The sequence below is a fragment of the Mustelus asterias genome, chromosome 5 (assembly GCF_964213995.1).
Source record: "Mustelus asterias chromosome 5, sMusAst1.hap1.1, whole genome shotgun sequence".
NCBI lineage: Eukaryota > Metazoa > Chordata > Chondrichthyes > Carcharhiniformes > Triakidae > Mustelus > Mustelus asterias.
The window spans coordinates 3962578-3984351 of NC_135805.1; the positions used below are offsets into that span (position 1 = coordinate 3962578).

General features: G+C 44.9%; 1 protein-coding gene across 8 annotated transcripts in view; it reads left to right on the forward strand.

Moving 5' to 3' along the window:
* The window catches only part of wdr26a (WD repeat domain 26a), a 173593-nt gene that overhangs the window by 69182 nt on the left and 82637 nt on the right, over nucleotides 1–21774 (forward strand). For all 8 annotated transcript variants that reach the window (XM_078212131.1, XM_078212129.1, XM_078212135.1 and 5 more), the window contains exons 7-8: nucleotides 6162–6300; nucleotides 11420–11560. In XM_078212131.1, coding sequence (XP_078068257.1) covers nucleotides 6162–6300; nucleotides 11420–11560 — 280 coding nt within the window. The remainder of the gene's footprint in view (nucleotides 1–6161; nucleotides 6301–11419; nucleotides 11561–21774) is intronic.

Sequence of the window (21774 nt, forward strand, 5' to 3'; positions counted from 1 at the left end):
GGGACACAGTGGACAGAGTACCCTTCGTTGTCCAGTACTTCCCCGGAGCGGAGAAGCTACGGCATCTCCTCCGGAGCCTTCAACATGTCATTGATGAAGACGAACATCTCGCCAAGGCCATCCCCACACCCCCACTTCTTGCCTTCAAACAACCGCACAACCTCAAACAGATCATTGTCCGCAGCAAACTACCCAGCCTTCAGGAGAACAGTGACCATGACACCACACAACCCTGCCACAGCAACCTCTGCAAGACGTGCCGGATCATCGACACAGATGCCATCATCTCACGTGAGAACACCATCCACCAGGTACACGGTACATACTCTTGCAATTCGGCCAACGTTGTCTACCTGATACGCTGCAAGAAAGGATGTCCCGAGGCATGGTACATTGGGGAAACTATGCAGACGCTGTGACAACGGATGAATGAACACCGCTCGACAATCACCAGGCAAGACTGTTCTCTTCCTGTTGGGGAGCACTTCAGCGGTCACGGGCATTCGGCCTCTGATATTCGGGTAAGCGTTCTCCAAGGCGGCCTTCGCGACACACGACAGCGCAGAGTCGCTGAGCAGAAACTGATAGCCAAGTTCCGCACACACGAGGATGGCCTCAACCGGGATATTGGGTTCATGTCACACTATTTGTAACTCCCACAGTTGCGTGGACCTGCAGAGTTTCACTGGCTGTCTTGTCTGGAGACAATACACATCTTTTTAGCCTGTCTTGATGCTCTCTCCACTCACATTGTTTTGTTTCTTAAAGACTTGATTAGTTGTAAGTATTCGCATTCCAACCATTATTCATGTAAATTGAGTCTGTGTCTTTATAAGCTCTGTTTGTGAACAGAATTCCCACTCACCTGAAGAAGGGGCTTAGAGCTCCGAAAGCTTGTGTGGCTTTTGCTACCAAATAAACCTGTTGGACTTTAACCTGGTGTTGTTAAACTTCTTACTGTGTTAACTGCAGGAAGATATCCCTAGTCCTATACTCAAATCGTCTTGCTATGAAGGCCAGCATGCCATTAGCTTTCCTCACCGCCCGCTGCACCTGCATGCCAACCTTCAGCTACTGTTTCACCATGACATCCAGGTCACCTTGCAGTTCGCCTACATGAATGCAAGTTGTTGTTAACTGGTGATGGAACATATGAAATGCGTTCCATCATATATTGGTCACATATTGAGGGTTGAATTCCACCACACCAGCAAAAAGATCCATTCATGCTTGTCAGAATGGTTGAATATCCTGATTCGTGACTTTCTTTTTTGGCTGCAGAACCTTCCAGATTGGGGAAAGTCCATAACAAGCAAGCAAACAGAAAACTGTATTGTTGGTCTGTATGACTGGACAGAGCAATTAAAAAGAGTCATGTCAGCTATTCATATGGCTGCTCCAGTGCTATTGTTTCTGAGGAAACAAAAACATTTATGTTTGTTTTTTGTATGTGATCACATTACTGCCTCATTTTGGTTGTGCTGCAGCTACCAGAGAAAATGGTGTTGTTTCCTATATAAGCTTGCGCTTTGACGCACACAATTCTGATATTTGCTGCACCTTATGTAGTCGGACATAGACCCAGGGGAATTCCTGTCCCCCCCAGGACCGAGAAAAGTCAATATTGGTCGGACATTATTCTGAAGTTGACCTGAATTTCGTTTATTCTGGAATAATGTTGTAGAAATGTTTTTTTTCCAGGACTGCATGTCCCTTCTGTATGTGTTTCATTTTTAAACAGTCCCTTTATTGGGAAATGTAGCCGTCTCAAGCTTATGAGCATTCTCTTGAGCTATGCTTAAGTTTCAAAATCTGAGGTGAACCTTTTTCATGCTAATTTGTGACTTAATATTAAGCAAGTGCAAAGCTGAAACTATTTTTACAAACATAGAAAAACTACAGCACAAATAAGCCCTTCGGCCCACAAGTTGTGCCGAACACATCCCTACCTTCTAGACCTACCTATAGTCCTCCATCCTATTACGCTCCATGTACTCATCCAGGAGTCTCTTAAAAGACCCTATTGAGTTCGTCTCCACCACCATTGACGGCAGTCAGTTCCACTCGCCCACCACCCTCTGTGTGAAAAACTTACCCCTAACATCTCCCCTGTACCTACCCCCCAGCACCTTAAACCTGTGTCCTCTCGTAGCAGACATTTCCACCCTGGGAAAAAGCCTCTGAGAATCCACCCGATCTATGCCTCTCAACATCTTATATACCTCTATTAGGTCTCCTCTCACCCTTCGTCTCTCCAAGGAGAAAAGACTGAGCTCCCTCAGCCTATCCTCATAAGGCATGCCACTCAATCCAGGCAACATCCTTGTAAATCTCCTCTGCACCCTTTCAATCTTTTCCACATCCTTCCTATAGTGAGGCGACCAGAACTGAGCACAGTACTCCAAGTGGGGTCTGACGAAGGTCTTGTATAGCTGCATCATTATCCCCGGACTCCTAAACTCAATCCCTCGATTGATAAAGGCCAGCACACCATACGCCTTCTTAACCACCTCCTCCACCTGTGGGGCCGATTTCAGAGTCCTATGGACCCGGACCCCAAGGTCCTTCTGATCCTCTACAATACTAAGAGTCTTTCCCTTTATATTGTACTCCTTCATCCCATTTGACCTACCAAAATGGACCACGACGCATTTATCTGGGTTGAAGTCCATCTGCCACTTGTCCGCCCAGTCTTGCATCCTATCTATGTCCCTCTGTAACTTCTGACATCCCTCCAGACTATCCACAACCCCACCAACCTTCGTGTCGTCGGCAAACTTACCAACCCATCAACCGCTTCCTCATCCAGGTCATTTATGAAAATGACAAACGGCAAGGGTCCTAATGGGACTGAAGGTGGACAAGTCCCTGGGTCCGGATGGAATGCATCCCAGGGTATTGAAAGAAATGTCAGAGGTAATAGTGGATGCGTTAGTGATTATTTATCAAAACTCGTTGCATTCTGGGGTAGTGCCGGTTGATTGGAAAACGGCTAATGTTACGCCGCTGTTTAAAAAAGAAAGGAGACAAAAGGCGGGTAACTATAGGCCGGTCAGCTTAACGTCTGTAGTAGGGAAAATGCTGGAATCCATTATTAAAGAGGAGATAGCAGGGCATCTGGATAGAAATGGTTCGATCAGTCAGACGCAGCATGGATTCATGAGGGGAAAGTCGTGCTTGACGAACATGTTGGATTTTTATGAAGATGTGACTAGGCGGTTGATGGAGGAGAACCGGTGGATGCGGTGTTTTTGGATTTCCAAAAGGCGTTTGATAAGGTGCCCCATAAAAGTCTGCTGAAGAAGATTAGGGCACACGGAGTTGGGGGTAGTGTGTTAAAGTGGATTGGGGACTGGCTATCCGACAGGAAGCAAAGAGTCGGAATAAATGGGTGTTTTTCCGGTTGGAGGAAGGTAACTAGTGGCGTGCCGCAGGGATCGGTACTCGGGCCGCAACTGTTTACCATTTATATAGATGATCTGGAGGAGGGGACGGAGTGTAGGGTAACGAAGTTTGCAGACGACACAAAGATAAGTGGAAAAGTGAATCGTGTGGAGGACGGAGAAGATCTGCAGAGAGATTTGGACAGGCTGAGTGAGTGGGCGAGGATATGGCAAATGGAGTATAACGTTGAGAAATGCGAGGTTATACACTTTGGAGGAAATAATAACAAATGGGATTACTATCTCAATGGAAACAAATTAAAACATGCTACCGTGCAAAGGGACCTGGGGGTCCTTGTGCATGAGACGCAAAAGCCCAGTCTGCAGGTACAACAGGTGATCAAGAAGGCAAATGGGATGTTGGCGTATATCGCGAGGGGGATAGAATATAAAAGCAGGGATGTCTTGATGCACCTGTACAGGGCATTGGTGAGGCCGCAGCTGGAATACTGTGTGCAGTATTGGTCCCCTTATATGAGGAAGGATATATTGGCATTGGAGGGAGTGCAGAGAAGGTTCACCAGGTTGATACCGGAGATGAGGGGTTTGGATTATGAGGAGAGGCTGAGGAGATTGGGTTTGTACTCGTTGGAGTTTAGAAGGATGAGGGGGGATCTTATGGAGACTTATAAGATAATGCGGGGGCTGGATAGGGTGGAGGCGGAGAGATTCTTTCCACTTAGTAAGGAAGTTAAAACTAGAGGACACAGCCTCAAAATAAAGGGGGGTCGGTTTAAGACAGAGTTGAGGAGGAACTTCTTCTCCCAGAGGGTGGTGAATCTCTGGAATTCTCTGCCCACTGAGGTGGTGGAGGCTACCTCGCTGAATATGTTTAAAGCGCGGATGGATGGATTCCTGATCGGTAAGGGAATTAAGGGTTATAGGGATCAGGCGGGTAAGTGGTACTGATCCACGTCAGATCAGCCATGATCTTATTGAATGGCGGGGCAGGCTCGAGGGGCTAGATGGCCTACTCCTGCTCCTATTTCTTATGTTCTTATGTAGAACAGATCCCTGGGGCACACCACTGGTGACTGACCTCCATTTAGAAAAATACCCATCTATACCCACTCTCTGCCTCCTTTGGGCAAGCCAGTTCTGGATCCACCGGGCAGCAGCCCCTTGGATCCCATGCCCTCTCACTTTTTCTAGAAGCCTTGCATGGGGGACCTTATCGAACGCCTTGCTAAAATCCATATAACCGCATCTACCGCCTTCCCTTCGTCAATGTGTTTAGTCACATTTTCGAAGAACTCCACCAGGCTCGTAAGACACGATCTGCCTTTGACAAAGCCATGCTGAGTATTCTTGAGCATACTAAACCTCTCTAAATGCTCATAAATCCTGTCCCTCAGGATCTTCTCCATCAGTTTACCAACCACTGAGGTTAGACTCACCGGTCGGTAATTACCTGGGCTATCCCTATTCCCCTTCTTGAAAATAGGAACCACATCCGCAATACTCCGGCACCTCTCCCGTCTCCATCGACGACGCAAAGATCACCGCCAGAGGCTTTGCAATCTCTTCCCTCGCCTCCCACAGTAACCTGGGGTACATCCCATCTGGACCCGACGACTTATCTACCTTGATGCCATTCAAAGATTCCAGCACAACCTCTTTCTTAAAGTCCACATACTCAATTCTTTCAGTCCACCGCACGCCCGCAGTACATCCACCCAGGTCTTTCTCCTCTGTGAAAACCGAGGCAAAATACTCATTGAGCACCTCTGCCATTTTAGTCTAGTTTTCGCTCGATCTGAGTGTAGTTTAGCATTGCATACATAGAATCCCTACAGTGCAGAAGGAGGCCATTTGGCTCATCGAGCCTGCACCGACGACAATCCCACCCAGGCCCTATTCCCTTATCCCATGTATTAACCCACAAGTCCCCCTGACGCTAAGGGGCAATTTAAAATGGCCAATCAACCTAACCCGCACATCTTTGGAAGCTTGTCTTCTGCCCACTATTTTTCTTGATATTTGGAGAATTTCATTGTATTTATATTTTAACTGTGCTGCTTCTGGTAATCATCTGAGAAATGATTCGAATTAAACTTTGTCAATGAAGGAAAATAGCCAACCCAATGTTGGGGGAAAAGTTTAAAGGGAATATTACGGGGGGCTTCTTCACACAGAGTGGTGGGAGTGTGGAATGAGCTGCCAGATGAAGTGATGAATGCGGGCTCACTTTTAACATTTAAGAAAAACTTGGACAGGTATGTGGATGAGAGGGGTGTGGAGGGATATGGTCCAGGTGCAGGTCAGTGGGACTAGGCAGAAAAATGGTTCGGCACAGGCAAGAAGGGCCAAAAGGCCTGTTTGTGTTGTTATGGTTCTATGTCAAAGCAACCTCTAAGGGCCTGTGACCCAGTTGTTTTTTCCTTGTAGTGTTTTATATTTCATTGCACGTAGAGGTCAAAGAATCACAAAGACTTTACCAAATGTATGCAGTTCAATGTTTCTCAAGTAGATGCTGGAAATCTGAAATATAAACAAAAATTGCTTGAAATACTTGGGTCAGGCATCAACTATGGAGAGAAATGGTTAAAAGTTTAAGGTCAGTGGCATTTCATTCGAACCATGTATTAACACCATTTCTGTTTTAAGTGATACTGGATATGCTAATGTTATAGTAATGGTAGACTGTATAGCTCTTTAACAATTAGTCCACAAAATGGCAGAACATTTTAATTTTAATTTTCCTTTTTTTTTAAAAAGGAAGCAGTTCCCTTGCTACACACAGCAGATCCTCACAGAACACTGCAATGAGATTTGGTTCTGCAAGTTCTCCAATGATGGCACTAAATTAGCAACAGGATCCAAGGACACCACAGTTATTATATGGCAGGTTGACTCAGTAAGTAGCATGTTTATGGGAACCTAGACTTTTCTTGGCTTTTATTTGGATCACCATGCTTTCACGTTGTGGTAAATTGCTTCTTCAACTCAACAGACTTATTTTTTCCATTGTTCCCACCACAGTGCTGTCATTAAATCATTAATGAACTGTACTCTACATGTTGACTGAAGTGCAGCATTTCCAGAAGTTGTTTTTTCTTTCAAGCTTTTCCCTCATTAATGCTGCTGGCACTGTAGTGTCTGAGTCTATGCTTTACCATGGAAAGTAAGTTGCCTGTTCATTCTCATCTGAATTCCATGGGAGGTATCTTGCAGAAGAAATTAAAGCTAAATTTTTTCCCTTGGAAAATAAAACGGCTGGTGAAGAAAATTGAGGAAGCAATGGACTAAATCTGATGGGCCTCTTCTGAGGTTGATTGTGAGGCTCATTTTTGGGAAAATGCAAAGGGTGAGCTTTACATTGCGTTTACCCACATCAGTTTATATGCAAAATCTGGGTGCTCAAAACAATGTTCCAATTTCTCAACATGAACAGACCTCAGGAGGATGCCACAAAAAAATCAAAGTGCAATTGGATTATAACATAGGACTGTAGCAGTTCAAGACCATCTTCACTGCCACCGTCTCGAGGGCAGTTAGGGTGGGCAATAAATGCTGGTCTAACCAACAACGCCCACTTAAAAAAAAAAAATCCTGTGTGGAATTGCGATACACCATTCAGCTCATGCTTCTTTGTCCAAATGGCCTCAACATCTCAGCACTTGACAACCAATGAAGTACTCATTAAAGTGCAACCACTGTTATAATGTAAAAAACAGCAGCCAATTTGCCCACAAGTTTTCATAACAGCAATATGTGAATGACTAGATAATGTTTTTCTTGATGATGCTTGAGGAATGAGTATTGGTCATAACATGGGTTAACTCCCCTGCTCTTTGAACAGTGATATGAGATTTTTTATATTTACCCGAGAGTGCAGACATGACCTCGATTTGACATCTGATATGTAGCACACCCATCACTGCTGGACCTCTTCAGTACTGCACAGGATTCTTAGCCTAGATTTTTGTGTTAGTCTCCGGATTGGGAGCTTACCCCATTATCCCTGAGGAGAGGGTACTGTCAACTGAGCCATACCTTTACACTGAGACTGGGCAATGAGACTGTTTATGGCGGAGAAAGTGAACAAAGAACAAAGAAAATTGCAGCACAGGAACAGGCCCTTCGGCCCTCCAAGCCTGCACCGACCATGCTGCTTGACTGAACTAAAGCCCCCTACCCTTCCAGGGACGATATCCCTCTATTCCCATCCTATTCATGTATTTGTCAAGATGCCCCTTAAAACTCACTATCGTATCTGCTTCCACGACTTCTCCCGGCAGCGAGTTCTAGGCACCCACCATCCTCTGTGTAAAAAAAAAACTTGTCTCCTTTAAACCCTGCCCCTCGCACTTTAAACCTATGCCCCTGATAATTGGCTCTTCCACCCTAAGAAAAAGCTTCTGACAATCCACTCTGTCCATGCCCCTCATAATGTTGTAGACTTCTATCAGGTTGCCCTTCAACCTCCGTCGTTCCAGCGAGAACAAACCAAGTTTCTCCAACCTCTCCTCATAGATAATGCCCTCCATGCCAGGCAACATCCTGGTAAATCTTTTCTGTAGCCTCTCCAAAGCCTCCACATCCACCTGGTAGTGTGACGACCAGAATTGAACACTATATTCCAAGTGCCGCCTAACTAAGGTTCTATAAAGCTGCAACATGACTTGCCAATTTTTAATCTCAATGCCCAGGCCGATGAAGGCAAGCATGCCATATGCCTTCTTGACTATCTTTTCCACCTGCGTTACCACTTTCAGTGACCTGTGTACCTGTACACCCAGCTACCTTTGCCTATCAATACTCTTAAGGGTTCTGCCATTTACTGTATATTTCCTCTCTGTATTAGACCTTCCAAAATGCATTACCTCACACCTGTCCAGATTAAATGCCATCTGCCATCTCTCCGCCCAAGTCTCCAACCGATCTGTATCCTGCTGTATCCTCTGATGGCCCTCATTGCTATCCGCAAATCCACCAACCTTTGTGTCGTCCGCAAACTTATGAATCAAACCAGTTACATTTTCCTCCAAATCATTTATATAACAAACAGCAAAGGTCCCAACACTGATCCTTGAGGAACGCCACTTGTCACGGCCCTCCATTCAGAAACGCACCCTTCCACTGCTACCCTCTGTCTTCTTTGACCAAGCCAGTTCTGTATCCACCTTGCCAGCTCACCTCTGATCCCATGCGACTTCACCTTCTGCACCAGTCCACCATGAATGACCTTGTCAAAGGCCTTACTGTAGACAACATCCACTGCCCTACCCTCATCAATCATCTTCGTCACTTCCTCAAAAAACTCAATCAAGTTAGTGAGACACGACCTCCCCATCCCAAAACCATGTTGCCTCTCATCAATACGTCCACTTATTTCCAAGTGGGAGTAAATCCTGTCTCGAAGAATCCTCTCCATTAATTTCCCTACCACTGACGTAAGGCTCACCAGCCTGTAATTACCTGGATTATTCTTGCAACCCTTAAACAAAGGAACAGCATTAGCTATTCTCCAAACTGGGACCTCCCCTGTAGCCAGTGAGGATACAAAGATTTCTCTCAAGGCCCCAGCAATTTCCTCCCTTGCCCCTCTCGGTATCCTGGGGTATATCCCATCAGGCCTGGGGACTTGTCTACCTTAATGTTTCTCAAGAACCCCAATACCACCACCTTTTTGATCTTTTTGACTCAAACTATCTATACACCCTTTCCCAGACTCATCGTCCACCAAGTCCTTCTCTTTGGTGAATACTGACGCCAAGTACTCATTTAATACCTCGCCCATTTCCTCTGGCTCCATGCATAGATTCCCTCCCCTGTCCTTGAGTGGGCCAACCCTCTCCCTGGCTACCCTCTTGCTCTTTATATATGTATAAAAAAACCTTGGGATTTTCCTTAATTCTGTTGGCCAATGATTTTTCGTGACCCCTTTTAGCCCCCCTCACTCCTTGCTTAAGTTTCTTTCTACTTTCCTTGTATTCCACACTTGCTTCGTGTGTTCCCAGCCTCCTAGCCTTGACAAATGCATCCTTTTTCTCTTTGACTAGTCTCACAATATCTCTTGTTATCCAAGGTTCCTAAAACTTACCATACTTATCCTTCATCCTTCCAGGAATGTGCCGGTCCTGAATCCCCATCAACTTGCACTTGAAAGCTTCCCACATGCCAGATGTTGATTTGCCCTCAAACATCTGCCCCCGATCTACATTCTTCAGTTCCTGCCTAATATTGTTATAATTAGCCTTCCCCCAATTTAGCACCTTCACTTGAGGACTACACTTATCTTTATCCATCAGTACCTTAAAGCTTTCTGAATTGTGGTCACTGTTCCCGAACTGCTCCCCTACTGAAACATCGACCACCTCGCCAGGGTCATTACCCAATACCAGGTCCAGTATGGCCCCTTCCCTCATTGGACTACATACTGTTTCAAGAAGCCCTCCTTACAAACTCTGTCCCATCCACGCCCCAAGCGCTAAGAGAGTCCCAGTCAATATAGGGGAAGTGAAAATCTCCCATCACAACAACCCTGTTACTTTTACACCTTGCCAAAATCTGCCTGCATACCTGTTCCTCCATCTCCCGCTGGCAGTTCGGCAGCCTATAGTAAATGCCCAGCATTGTGGCTACACCCTTCCTATTCCTGAGCTCTACCCATATTGCCTCGCTATATGAGCCCTCCGAGGTGTCCTCCCGGAGTACAGCTGTGATATTCTCCTTAACCAGTAGTGCAACTCCGCCACTCCTTTTATATCCCACTCTATTCCACCTGAAACATCTATATCTGGGACGTTAAGCTGCCAATCCTGTCCTTCCCTTAACCATGTCTCTGTAATAGCAACAACATCATAGTTCCAAGTACTAATACAAGCTCTTAAGTTCATCTGTCTTCCCTGTTAGACTTCTCGCATTGAAACAAATGCACTTCAGTCCACCTGACCCTCTTTGATTAGCAAGCACACCCTGCCTGCTCTTCCTCTGAGTCTTACTGGCCCTACTCTCTGGTTCTCCTTCAGTTAAATCACCTTTGCTTAGGTTCACACCCCCTACCAAACCAGTTTAAATCCTCCCATGTGACATTAGCAAATCTTCCGGCCAGAATATTTATGACCTTCCAGTTTAGATGCAACCCGTCCTTCTTGTACAGGTACCACCTACCCCAGAAGAGATCCCAATGGTCCAGATATCTGAAACTCTCCCTCCTACACCAGCTGTTTAGCCACATGTTGAGCTGCACTATCTTCATATTTCTAGCCTCACTGGCACGTGGCACAGGGAGTAATCCTGAGATTACAAACCTAGAAGTCCTGCTTTTTAACTTGCTACCTAACTCCCTAAACTGCTGCTGCAGGACCTCATCACTCTTCCTATGTCGTTAGTACCAATATGTACCACGACCTCTGGCTCTTCTTCTCCCTTCAGAATGCTTTCTGCCCATTCAGAGACATCCTGGACCCTGGCACCAGGGATGCAACATACCATCTTGGAGTCTCTTTCATGTCCACATAAGCGTCTATCTGCACCCCTAACTATAGAGTCCCCTATAACTATTGCTCTAGTGCTCTTTGTCCCTCCTTGCTTAACAACAGAGCCAGCCGTGGTGCCACTGCTCTGGCTGCTGCTGCCCCCCCGGCCCCTATCTATGATGTTGTCCGCCACCTTCATACTCCTAAGTGCATCCAACTGCTGCTCCAACCTACCCATGCGGTCTGTAAGGAGCTGCAATTGGATGCACATCCTGCAGATGTCGTCCGAGACGCTGGAAGCATCACGGATCTCCCACATCTCTCAAGTGTAGCACTTAACCCCACTGACCAACATTTCAGCGCCAAGTTGAGTCTTAGAAGATTGAAGCGATGGGGTCCAAAGTCCACAACTGTCTGTTGTGCTGTATTATTTTGTCACAAGTAGGCTTACATTAACACTGCAATGAAGTTACTGTGAAAATCCCCTAATAGCCCAAGTGTGCTAATAATGTGGATGTGCCTTACTAATTTCCTGTTTTTGTTTTCTATTAGGACACTCACCAACTAAGGTTGTTTAAAACTTTAGAGGGTCATGCATATGGAGTTTCATATCTAGCATGGAGTCCAGATGATAATTATCTTCTAGCTTGTGGCCCTGATGATTGCTCTGAATTATGGCTTTGGAATGTGCAGGTGAGCAACACTAATGAAATTGTAGTTGACATAAATATTGACACAGATACCGTTCCTAAGTGACTGCATTAGGTCCAGCCTTTTAGTAACATAGAAACACAGGAGCAAGAGCAGACCGTTTGGCCCCTAAAGCCTGCTCCACCATTCAACTAGATCTACCTCAATGTCGTCATCTTGCACTATCCCCATATTCCTTGATGTGAATCTATCAAGTCTGCTTTGAATTGACACTCAGTAGCCCTCTGGGGGTAGAGAATGCCAGAGATTCACCACCCTCAGTAAAGAGATTCCTCCTTATCTTGGCTTTATCTTTCCTTCTGAGATTGTCACCTAGTTCTAGAACCCCCAACTATGTGAAACATTTCTGCATCTACCATAAGAACATAAGAAATAGGAGCAGGAGTAGGCCATCTGGCCCTTCGAGCCTGCCCCGCCATTCAACAAGATCATGGCTGATCTGAAGCGAATCAGTTCCACTTACCTGCCTGCTCCCCATATCCCCTAATTCCCTTATCGATCAGAAAACTATCTACCCGTGATTTAAACATATTCAACGAGGAAGCCTCCACCACTTCAGTGGGCAGAGAATTCCAGAGATTCACTACCCTCTGAGAGAAGAAGTTCCCCCTCAACTCTGTTCTGAACCGGCCCCCCCTTATTTTGAGGCTGTGCCCTCTAGTTCTGGTTTCCCTTCTAAGTGGAAAGAATCTCTCCACCTCTACCCTATCCAGCCCCTTCATTATCTTATATGTCTCTATAAGATCACCCCTCATCCTTCTAAACTCCAACGAGTACAGACCCAATCTGTTTAATCTCTCCTCATAAGCTACACCCCTCATCTCCGGTATCAACCTGGTGAACCTTCTCTGCACTCCCTCCAAGGCCAATATATCCTTTTGCAAATAAGGGGACCAAAACTGCACACAGTACTCCAGTTGCGGCCTCACCAGTGCCTTGTACAGTTGCAGCAAGACCTCCCTGCTTTTATATTCTATCCCCCTCGCGATAAAGGCCAGCATTCCATTCGCCTTCTTGATCACCTGCTGCACCTGCAGACTGAGTTTTTGCGATTCGTGCACAAGGACCCCCCCAGGTCCCTCTGCACAGTCGCACGATGTAATTTTTCTCCATTTAAATAATATTCCAATTTACTATTATTTCTTCCAAAGTGGATAACCTCACATTTGCTAACGTTATATTCCATCTGCCAGATCCTCGCCCACTCGCTCGCTCACTACCATGTCGAGTCCTGTAAGAATTTTGTACATTTCAATTAGGTCATCTCTCATTTTTCTGAACCTTAGCGGCTACAGACCCAATCTCAATCCCTCTTCATAGGGCAATCTTGGCATCCCAGCGATTGGTGTGGTGAACCATTGTTGCATTCCCTCTATAGCCAGTATATCCTTCCTTAAATAAGGAGGCCAAAACTATACACAGTAGTTCAGGTGAGGTCTCACTAAGGCTCTATACGATTGCAGCAAGCCATCCTCACTCCTATGATAACCCTCCATCCATCCTTAGACACAGGAGTGGTGCCGGAGCACCAGAGAATTGTAAATGTTGCACTCTTGTTCAAAAAAAGGGTGCAAGGATTAAGCTGGCAACTACAGACCAGTTAGTTTGACTTCAGTAGTGGGGAACCGTCTGGAAACTATACTTTGGAACAAAATCAATAGTCACTTAGACAACTGCAGGATAGTTAAGGAAAGCCAGCATGGATTCATTAAGGGAAAATCATGTTCACCTCACTTGTTGGAGTGTTTTGAGGAAGTAACGGAGAAGGTTGACAAGGGCAGCACTGTTGATGTGGTGTATGTGACCTAGATTGTGGTGCTCAGGCAAGATTTGCAGAAGACACAAAGATTGGAATCATTGTCAACTGTGATGAGGATAATCTTGAAGTTCAAAAGGACATAGACATATTGGTGGATTGGGCAAACAAGTGGAGATGAAGTTCAATGCAGAGAAGCGTGAGGTGATTCATTTGGTAGGAAGAACATGGAGAGAAAGTATAAAATAAAGGGAGAAACTAAATCAGGAGCAGGAGCAGAGGGACCTCACTGTATATGTATTTAAATCAATTGAAGGTGGCAGGATATGTTGCGAGAGCAGTTCGTACATCTTATGTTATCACATGCTTTAGGTTCATTGAGTGCAAGAATAAGGAGGTCAAGTTGAACTTTTATAAGGCACCATTTAGACTGATCCAGAAGGTGCTCACAGCGCCAGGGACCTGGGTTCAATTCCCGGCTTGGGTCACTGTCTGTGTGGAGCTTGCGTGTTCTCCCCGTGTCTGCATGGGTTTCCTCCGGGTGCTCCGGTTTCTTCCCACAGTCCGAAAGACACGCTAATGAGGTGCATTGGCCATGCTAAATTCTCCCTCAGTGCACCCGAACTGGCGCCGGAGTGTGGCGACTAGGGGATTTTCACAGTACCTTCATTGCAATGTGAATGTAAACCGCCTTGTGACTAATAAATAAACTTGAACTGAGATCGCAGAGGATGAGGGGGAGAGTACTAGATTGGATTGAGGATTGGCTGACTGACAGAAAGCAGAGGGTCAGGATAAGTGGGTCCTTCTCTGGCTGGCAAAATGTGACTAGTGAGGTGCTGCAGGGGTCAGTCCTCGGACCTCAACTGTTTACAATCTATATAAATGATCTATGAGAATGGACAGAATGTAACAGCCAAATTTGCGGATGGTACTAAAATAGGTGGGAAAGCAGGCAGTGAAGAGGAGATGGAGATTACAAACAGATATAATTAGGCTAGGAGAATGGACTAAAATCTGTCAGATGGAGTTTAACAAGGATAAGTGTGAGGTTGTCCATTTTGGCTGAAAAAATAGAAAGGCAATTATTACCTAAATGGAAAGTAAATTCATATTGCACCTGGGAAGAGGGATCTCGGTGTCTAAGTTCATTAATCGCAGAAAGTCGGTATTCTGGTACAGCATGTATAAAAAAGGCAAATGGGATGTTGGCATTTATTGCAAAAGGACTGAAGTATAAAAGCAGAGAAGTGTTGTTGTAATTGTATTGGGTGTTGGTGAAACGCAGAACAAATGTATCCCCTTGTAGGGCAATCTAGAAGAGGAGGTCAAGTTAAAATTTATTTATTAGTCACAAGTAGGCTTGCATTAACAATGCAAAGAAGTTAGCGTGAAAATCTCCTAGTCCCCACACTCTGGCGTCTGTTTGGGTACAGTGAGGGAGAATTTGGCAAGCTCAATGCACCTAACCAGCACATTTTTTGGACTGTGGGGGGGGACTCTGCTCTCTCAACATATCCTGCCACCTTCAATTGATTTAAATACATATATCTGCTCCTGCCTCTCATTTAGTTTCTCCCTTTATTTTATACTTTCTCGCCATGTTCTTCCTGCCAAATGAATCACCTCGCGCTTCTCTGCAGTGAACTTCATCTCCACTTGTTTGCCCAATCCACCAATATGTCTGTCTTTTTGCACTTCCAAGATTATCCTCATCACGGTTGACAATGATTCAATCTTTGTGTCATCTGCAAATCTTGAAATCTTGCCTATCGCACCACAATCAAAGGAAATCATTAGACCAAATCATTAGTCTGAATCATTAAATAGTTTCAAGAAGGAGATGGATATATTTTTTTTTAAACGGGTGAAAGGAACACGGAGTATTGGAGAGCTGGATTTGAGACCAGGAAAACATCAACCATGATCTGATTGAATGACAGAGCAGGCTCGACTGAATTGCCTATTTCTGTTTCTAATTCCTATGTTCCTATGCTGAAATCCCCTTGCAATAAAAGCCAACATACCATTTCTAATTGTTTGTTGCACCTGCCTGTTCACTTCAGTGATTTATGAACAAGAACATCTAGGTCCCTTTGAACATCAACACTTCCAGTATCTCCCCATTTCAGAAATACTCTGCATTTCTGCTTTTCCTATTAATTGGATAACTTCACATTTTCCACGTTTTTCCATTTAAATGACATCTGCTATGTTCTTGTCCACACATAGTCTTGTCTAAATCTCTGCATCCTCCTCACAACTTACATTCCCACCTAGTTTTGTGTCATCAGAAAACTTGGAAATATTACATTTGGTCCCACATCCAAATCATTAATATAGATTGTGAATAACTAGGACCCCAAGGATTGATCCTTGCAGTACCTCACTAGTCATAGTCTTCCAAACTGAGAATGATCTGTTTATTCCTACTGTTTTCTGTCCGTTAACCAATTCTCAATTCATAGCATAGAATCCCGACAGTGCAAAGGGAAGCCATTAGGTCCATCAAGTGTGCACCGACCCCCTGAAAGAGCACTTCACCTAGGCCCACTCCCCTGTCCTATCCCTGTAACCCTGCTCATTTAGCGTGGCTAATCCACCTAACCCGCACATCTTTGAACTGTGGGAGGAAACGGGAACACTTGAAGGAAACCCATGCAGACACGGGGAGAATGTGCAAACTCCGCACAGATAGTCACCTGACACCAGAATTGAATCCAGGTCCCTGGTGCTATGCGGCAGCTGTGCCACTGTGCTACCCCCTGTATGCCTGAATACTACCCCCAATCCCATGTGCTCTAATACTGCTTGTGTGAGACCTCCGTGAAAGCCTTCTGAAAATTCAAATACACCACATCAACCGGTTCTCCCTTGTATGTCATGTGAATAGCATCCTCAAAAAGCAGGTTTATCGCACATGATTACTCTTTCATAAATCCACATTAACTCTGCCCAATCTCAGCATTATTTCTAAGTGCTCAGTTATCACATTCTTTGAATTAGATTCTGGCATTTTCCCAGAGACTGATGTCAGGCTATCAGGTCTGAAAATGTAACATAATGGATGATCAGAAATCTGAAGCACTGACAAGTCTGCTAAATCTCGACAAGTTTTCGTTCTTTATTTAGTGCACTGCTGATGGATCACATCTATACTGAGTAAATCATCACCTCTACTTTGTGTGAACTGTTTTGATCAAAATGGCTGATGTCCAGGATATATGACCAGTCTAAGACATAAACATGAATGCTATCTCACGCAATATGGAGGTCAGACAGGTCCCTGCTCTCCATCCAGAAGGCTGTATGCTTAATTTGAACAGCTTTTTATTGGTTGATCCTGTTTTCTTCTGCTGGCCCAGAGTAGGCATTCAGATTGTCAAGTTAACATGAATTCAGCTATGCTGACTGAATGTTACTTTATTCCTGTTGTGCTAAAAGCCAGCCTTTTCACCTGTTACACACACCGCTTTAGCTAATAAGCTGAAACCAAGGAAATATAGCATATACTGATCAAAATGCTAGTACACATTCTATCATTTGAAGAAAAATTGCATAAATATATTGAAGTATACCTTTCTGTGTCATGGAAATTTGAATATTGAATTTTAAACTTTAAAGAATGTGTCTATCATTAATTCTTTGCAAATCATAAAAGCATTAAGACCACAAGACATAGGAGTAGTATTAGGCCACTTGGCCCATTTGAGTCTGCTCCGCCATTCAATCATGGCTGATATTTTTCTCATCCCCATTCTCCTGCATTTTCCCCATAACCCCTGACCCCCTTATTAATCGAGAACCTATCTATCTCTGTTTTAAAGACATTCAATGACCTGGACTCCACAGCCTTCTGTGGCAAAGAGTTCCACAGATTCACCACTCTCTGGCTGAAGAAATTCCTCATCTCTGTTTTAAAGGATCATCCCTTTAGTCTGAGATTGTACCCTCTGGCCCGCATTTGGCCCATATCCCTCTATACCCCCACGTAACTATCTAAATGCCTTTTAAAAGATAAAATTGTACCCGCCCCTACTACTACCTCTGGCAGCTTGTTCCAGACACTCACCACCCTCTATGTGAAAATAATTGCCCCTCTGGACACTTTTGTATCTCTCCCCTCTCACCTTAAACCTATGCCCTCCAGTTTTAGACTCCCCTACCTTTGGGAAAAGATATTGACTATCTACCTTGTCTATGCCCCTCAGCCTCCGACACTCCAGAGAAAAAAGTCCCAGTCATTTCAGCCTCTCCTTATAGCTCAATCCATCAAGTCCCGGTAGCATCCTAGTAAATCTTTCCTGCACTCTTTCTAGTTTAATAATATCCTTTCTATAATAGGGTGACCAGAATTGCACACAGTATTCCAAGTGTGGCCTTACCAATGTCTTGTACAACTTTAACAAGACGTCCCAACTCCTGTATTCAATGTTCTGACCGATGAAACCAAGCATGCTGAATGCCTTCTTCATCACTCTGTCCACCTGTGACTCCACGTTCAAGGAGCTATGAACATGTACCCCTAGATCTGTTTGTTCTGTAACTCTTCTCAACGCCCTACCATTAACTGAGTAAGTCCTGCCCTGGTTCAATCTACCAAAATGCATTACCTCGCATTTGTCTAAATTAAACTCCATCTGCCATTCATCAGCCCACTGGCCCAATTGATCAAGATCCCGCTGCAATTGGAGATAACCTTCCTCACTGTCCACCATGCCACCAATCTTGGTGTCATCTTCAAACTTACTAACCATGCCCCCTATATTCTCATCCAAATCATTAATATAAATGACAAATAACAGTGGGCCCAGCACTGATCCTTGAGGCACACCACTGGTCACAGGCCTCCAGTTTGAAAAACAACTCTCGACAACCACCCTCTGGCTTCTGTCCGGCATCTCCACATTCTGCCAAGAAGCCAATTTTGTATCCATTTAGATACCTCACCCTGGATGCCGTGAGATTTAACTTTATGCAACAACCTACCACGCGGTACCTTGTCAAAGGCCTTGCTAAAGTCCATGTAGAAAACATCAACTGCACTGCCCTCATCTACCTTCTTGGTTACCCCTTCAAAACACTCAATCAAATTTGTGAGACATGATTTTCCACTCACAAAGCCATGCTGACTGTCCCTAATCAGTCCTTGCGTCTCTAAATGACTGTAGATCTTGTCTCTCAAAATACCTTCCAACAATTTACCCACCACAGATGTGAGGCTAACTGGCCTGGAGTTCCCAGCCCTTTTTAAACAAAGGCACAACATTTGCCACACTCCAATCTTCAGGCACCTCACCCGTGACTATCAATGATTCAAATATCTCGGCTAGGGGACCCGCTATTTCCTCCCGAGCCTTCCACAACGTCCTGGGATATACCTCATCAGGTCCCGGGGATTTATCTACCTTGATGCGGTTTAGGACTTCCACTCCTCAAGACATCAATGTTTAATTCCCCAAGTTCCCTAACATCCATGCTTTTCTCAACAGTAAATATTGATGAGAAATATTCATTTAGGATCTCGCCCATCTCTTGTGGATCCGCACATAGGTTACCTTGTTGATCCTTAAGAGGCCCTACTCTCTCCCTTGTTACTCTTTTGCCCTTTATGTATTTGTAGAAGGTCTTTGGATTCTCCTTTGCCTTATCTGCCAAAACCATCTCGTGTCCCCTTTTTGCCCTCCTGATTTCTCTCTTAACTCTACTCCTACACCCACTATACTCTTCAAGAGATTCACTTGATCCCAGCTGCCTATGCACGTCATGTGCCTCTTTCTTCTTCTTGACCAGGGCCTCAATATCCCGGGTCATCCAGGGTTCCTGACTTCTGCCAGCATTGCCCTTCACTCCAAGAGGAATGTGTTTACCCTGAACCCTGGTTAACACACTTTTGAAAGCCTCCCACTTACCAGACGTCCCTTTTCCTTCCCACAGACTCCCCCAATTAACTTTTGAAAGTTCCTGCCTGATACCATCAAAATTGGCCTTGCCCCAATTTAGAATATTAACTTTTGGGCCAGACCTATCATTCTCCATGGCTATCTTAAAACTAATAGAATTATGGCCACTGGTCCCAAAGTGATCCTTCACTAACACTTCTGTCACCTGCCCTTCCTTATTTCCCTCTCTAGTCGGGCCATCCACATACTGAATGAGAAATTCCTCCTGAATACACTCAACAAATTTCTCTCCATCCAACCCTCTAATACTATGGCTGTCCCAGTCAATGTTGGGAAAATTAAAATCTCCAACTATTACCACCCTATTTTTCTTGGAGCTATCATAATCTCCTTACATATTTGCTCCTCAATTTCCCGCTGACTATTTGGGGGCCTATAGTACAACCCTATCAGTGATTTCCCCCTTCTTATTTCTCAGTTCTACCCATATAGACCCAGTGGCCGAACCCTCGGATATATCCCCTCTCAGTACGGCCGTGATGCTTTCCCTAATCAAAAGTGCAACTCCCCCTCCTCTCTCACCTCCTATTCTATCTTTCCTATCGCATCTGTACCCGGAACATTAAGCTGCCAGTCCTGTCCCTCCCTTAGCCATGTTTCAGTAATTGCTATAATATCCCAGTCCCACATACCCATCAATGCCCTGAGTTCATCTGCCTTGCCCGTCAGGCCTCTTGCATTGAAATAAATGCAGTTTAATCTGGACTTCCCTTGCTCCCTCCCTCTCTTGCTTCTGTCTGGTAATCGGATTACTGACACTGCCTTTACTAATTAATGTGCTGTCTTTAACTTCCGTGCTGTCCTCAAACTTCTCTTCTGTCTCCCGACTGCTTTGGATCCCACCCCCCTGCCAAACTAATTTAAACCCTCCCGAGTGGCTCTAGCAAATCTCCCCGCCAGGATGTTAGTCCCCCTCCAGTTCAAATGTAACCCATCCCTCTTGAACAGATCAGCCCTTCCCCAGAAAAGATCCCAATGATCCAACAATCTAAATCTGGAGGGAATGTAACTCAGATGTTGGGATAGCAGGATAATTACTCATTTTAGCCATGTAGTGTTTACTTTGGATAGAGCAAATGGATTTTTGTTTATACATGGAGATTTCCCCTGGGGTTTTTATTAGGTTGATTGAAAGGATCATGAGTTATCAGATGGGTGCTGATGTGGTGAAGGGAGGAGCAGGGGAAAAACTAAGCAATTGCAGTTGGAAGTCTGCTAAAGACAGAGGCATGTGCAGGCTATTCCTAAGAACACTCTTGTGGGGGCAGACAAATGTGGTTCTGCTATTTAAGAAGGGTTGTGGAGATAAACCAGAGAACTACAGACCAGTGAGACTCATGTCAGTGGTAGGGAATCTATTAGAGAAACCCCTGAAGGAGAACATTCACTTGGAGAGGCAAAGCTTGATCGGGGATAGTCAGCAAGGCTTCGTCGGAGGGAGGTCATGCCGAACAAATTTGATTGAATTTTTTGAGGTGGTGGCCAGGTGTGCAGGCGAGGGTAGCACAGTCGATGTAGTTTATATGGATTTCAGCAAAGCCTTTGACAAGGTCCCATATGGAAGACTTGTAAGGTGGATTCAAAATTGGCTCAGTTATTGGAGACAGAGGGTAATGACAGAAGTGATTCTAAGCCAGTTTCCAGTGGGCCCCCTATTATTGGCCGGATGGTTAACAGTGAGATGGAGTGTCTTGGGCTACAAGAAGATATTGACGGAATGGTTAAATGGGCAGGTAAGTAGCAGATGGAATTTAACCCTGAAAAGTGAGGTGATACACTTTGGAAGGAGTAATTTGACAAGAAAGTACTCAATGAATGGTAGGACACATGGAAGTTCTCTGGAACAAAGGGATCTTGGTGTGTTTGTCCACACATCTCTAAAGGTGGAAGAGCATGTTAGTAGGGTGGTGAAAAAGACATTTTGGACATTTGCCTTTAATAATCGAGACATAGATTATAAAAGCAGGGAAGTCATGTTGGAGTTGTATAGAACATTGGTGAGGTCACAGCTAGAGTACTGTGTGCAGTTCTGGTCGCCACATTATAGGAAGGATGTGATTGCACTGGAGGGGATGCAGAGGAGATTCACCAGAATGCTGCCTGGGATGGAGCATTTAAGTTATGGAGAGAGAGGTTGGGTAGGCTTAGGTTTTTGTTGGAGCAGAGAAGACTGAGGGGTGACCTGATTGAGGTGTATAAGATTGAGGGGCATGGACAGTGGATAAGGTACAGCTGTTCCCCTTAGTTGAAGGGTCAGACATGAGGGGAACATGGGTTTAAGGTGAGGGCAGGAGGTTTGTGTGGGGGGTGCGCGGCATGATGAAAAACCTTTTTTACTCGGAGAATGGAGGCGGTCTGGAATGTGCTGCCTTGGAGGGTGGGTTGCCTTTAAAAAGAACCCGGTTGAGTGCTTGGCATGTCATTGCATTCGAGGCTATGGGCCAAGTGCTGGTAAATGGGATTAGGTGGGAGGTCAG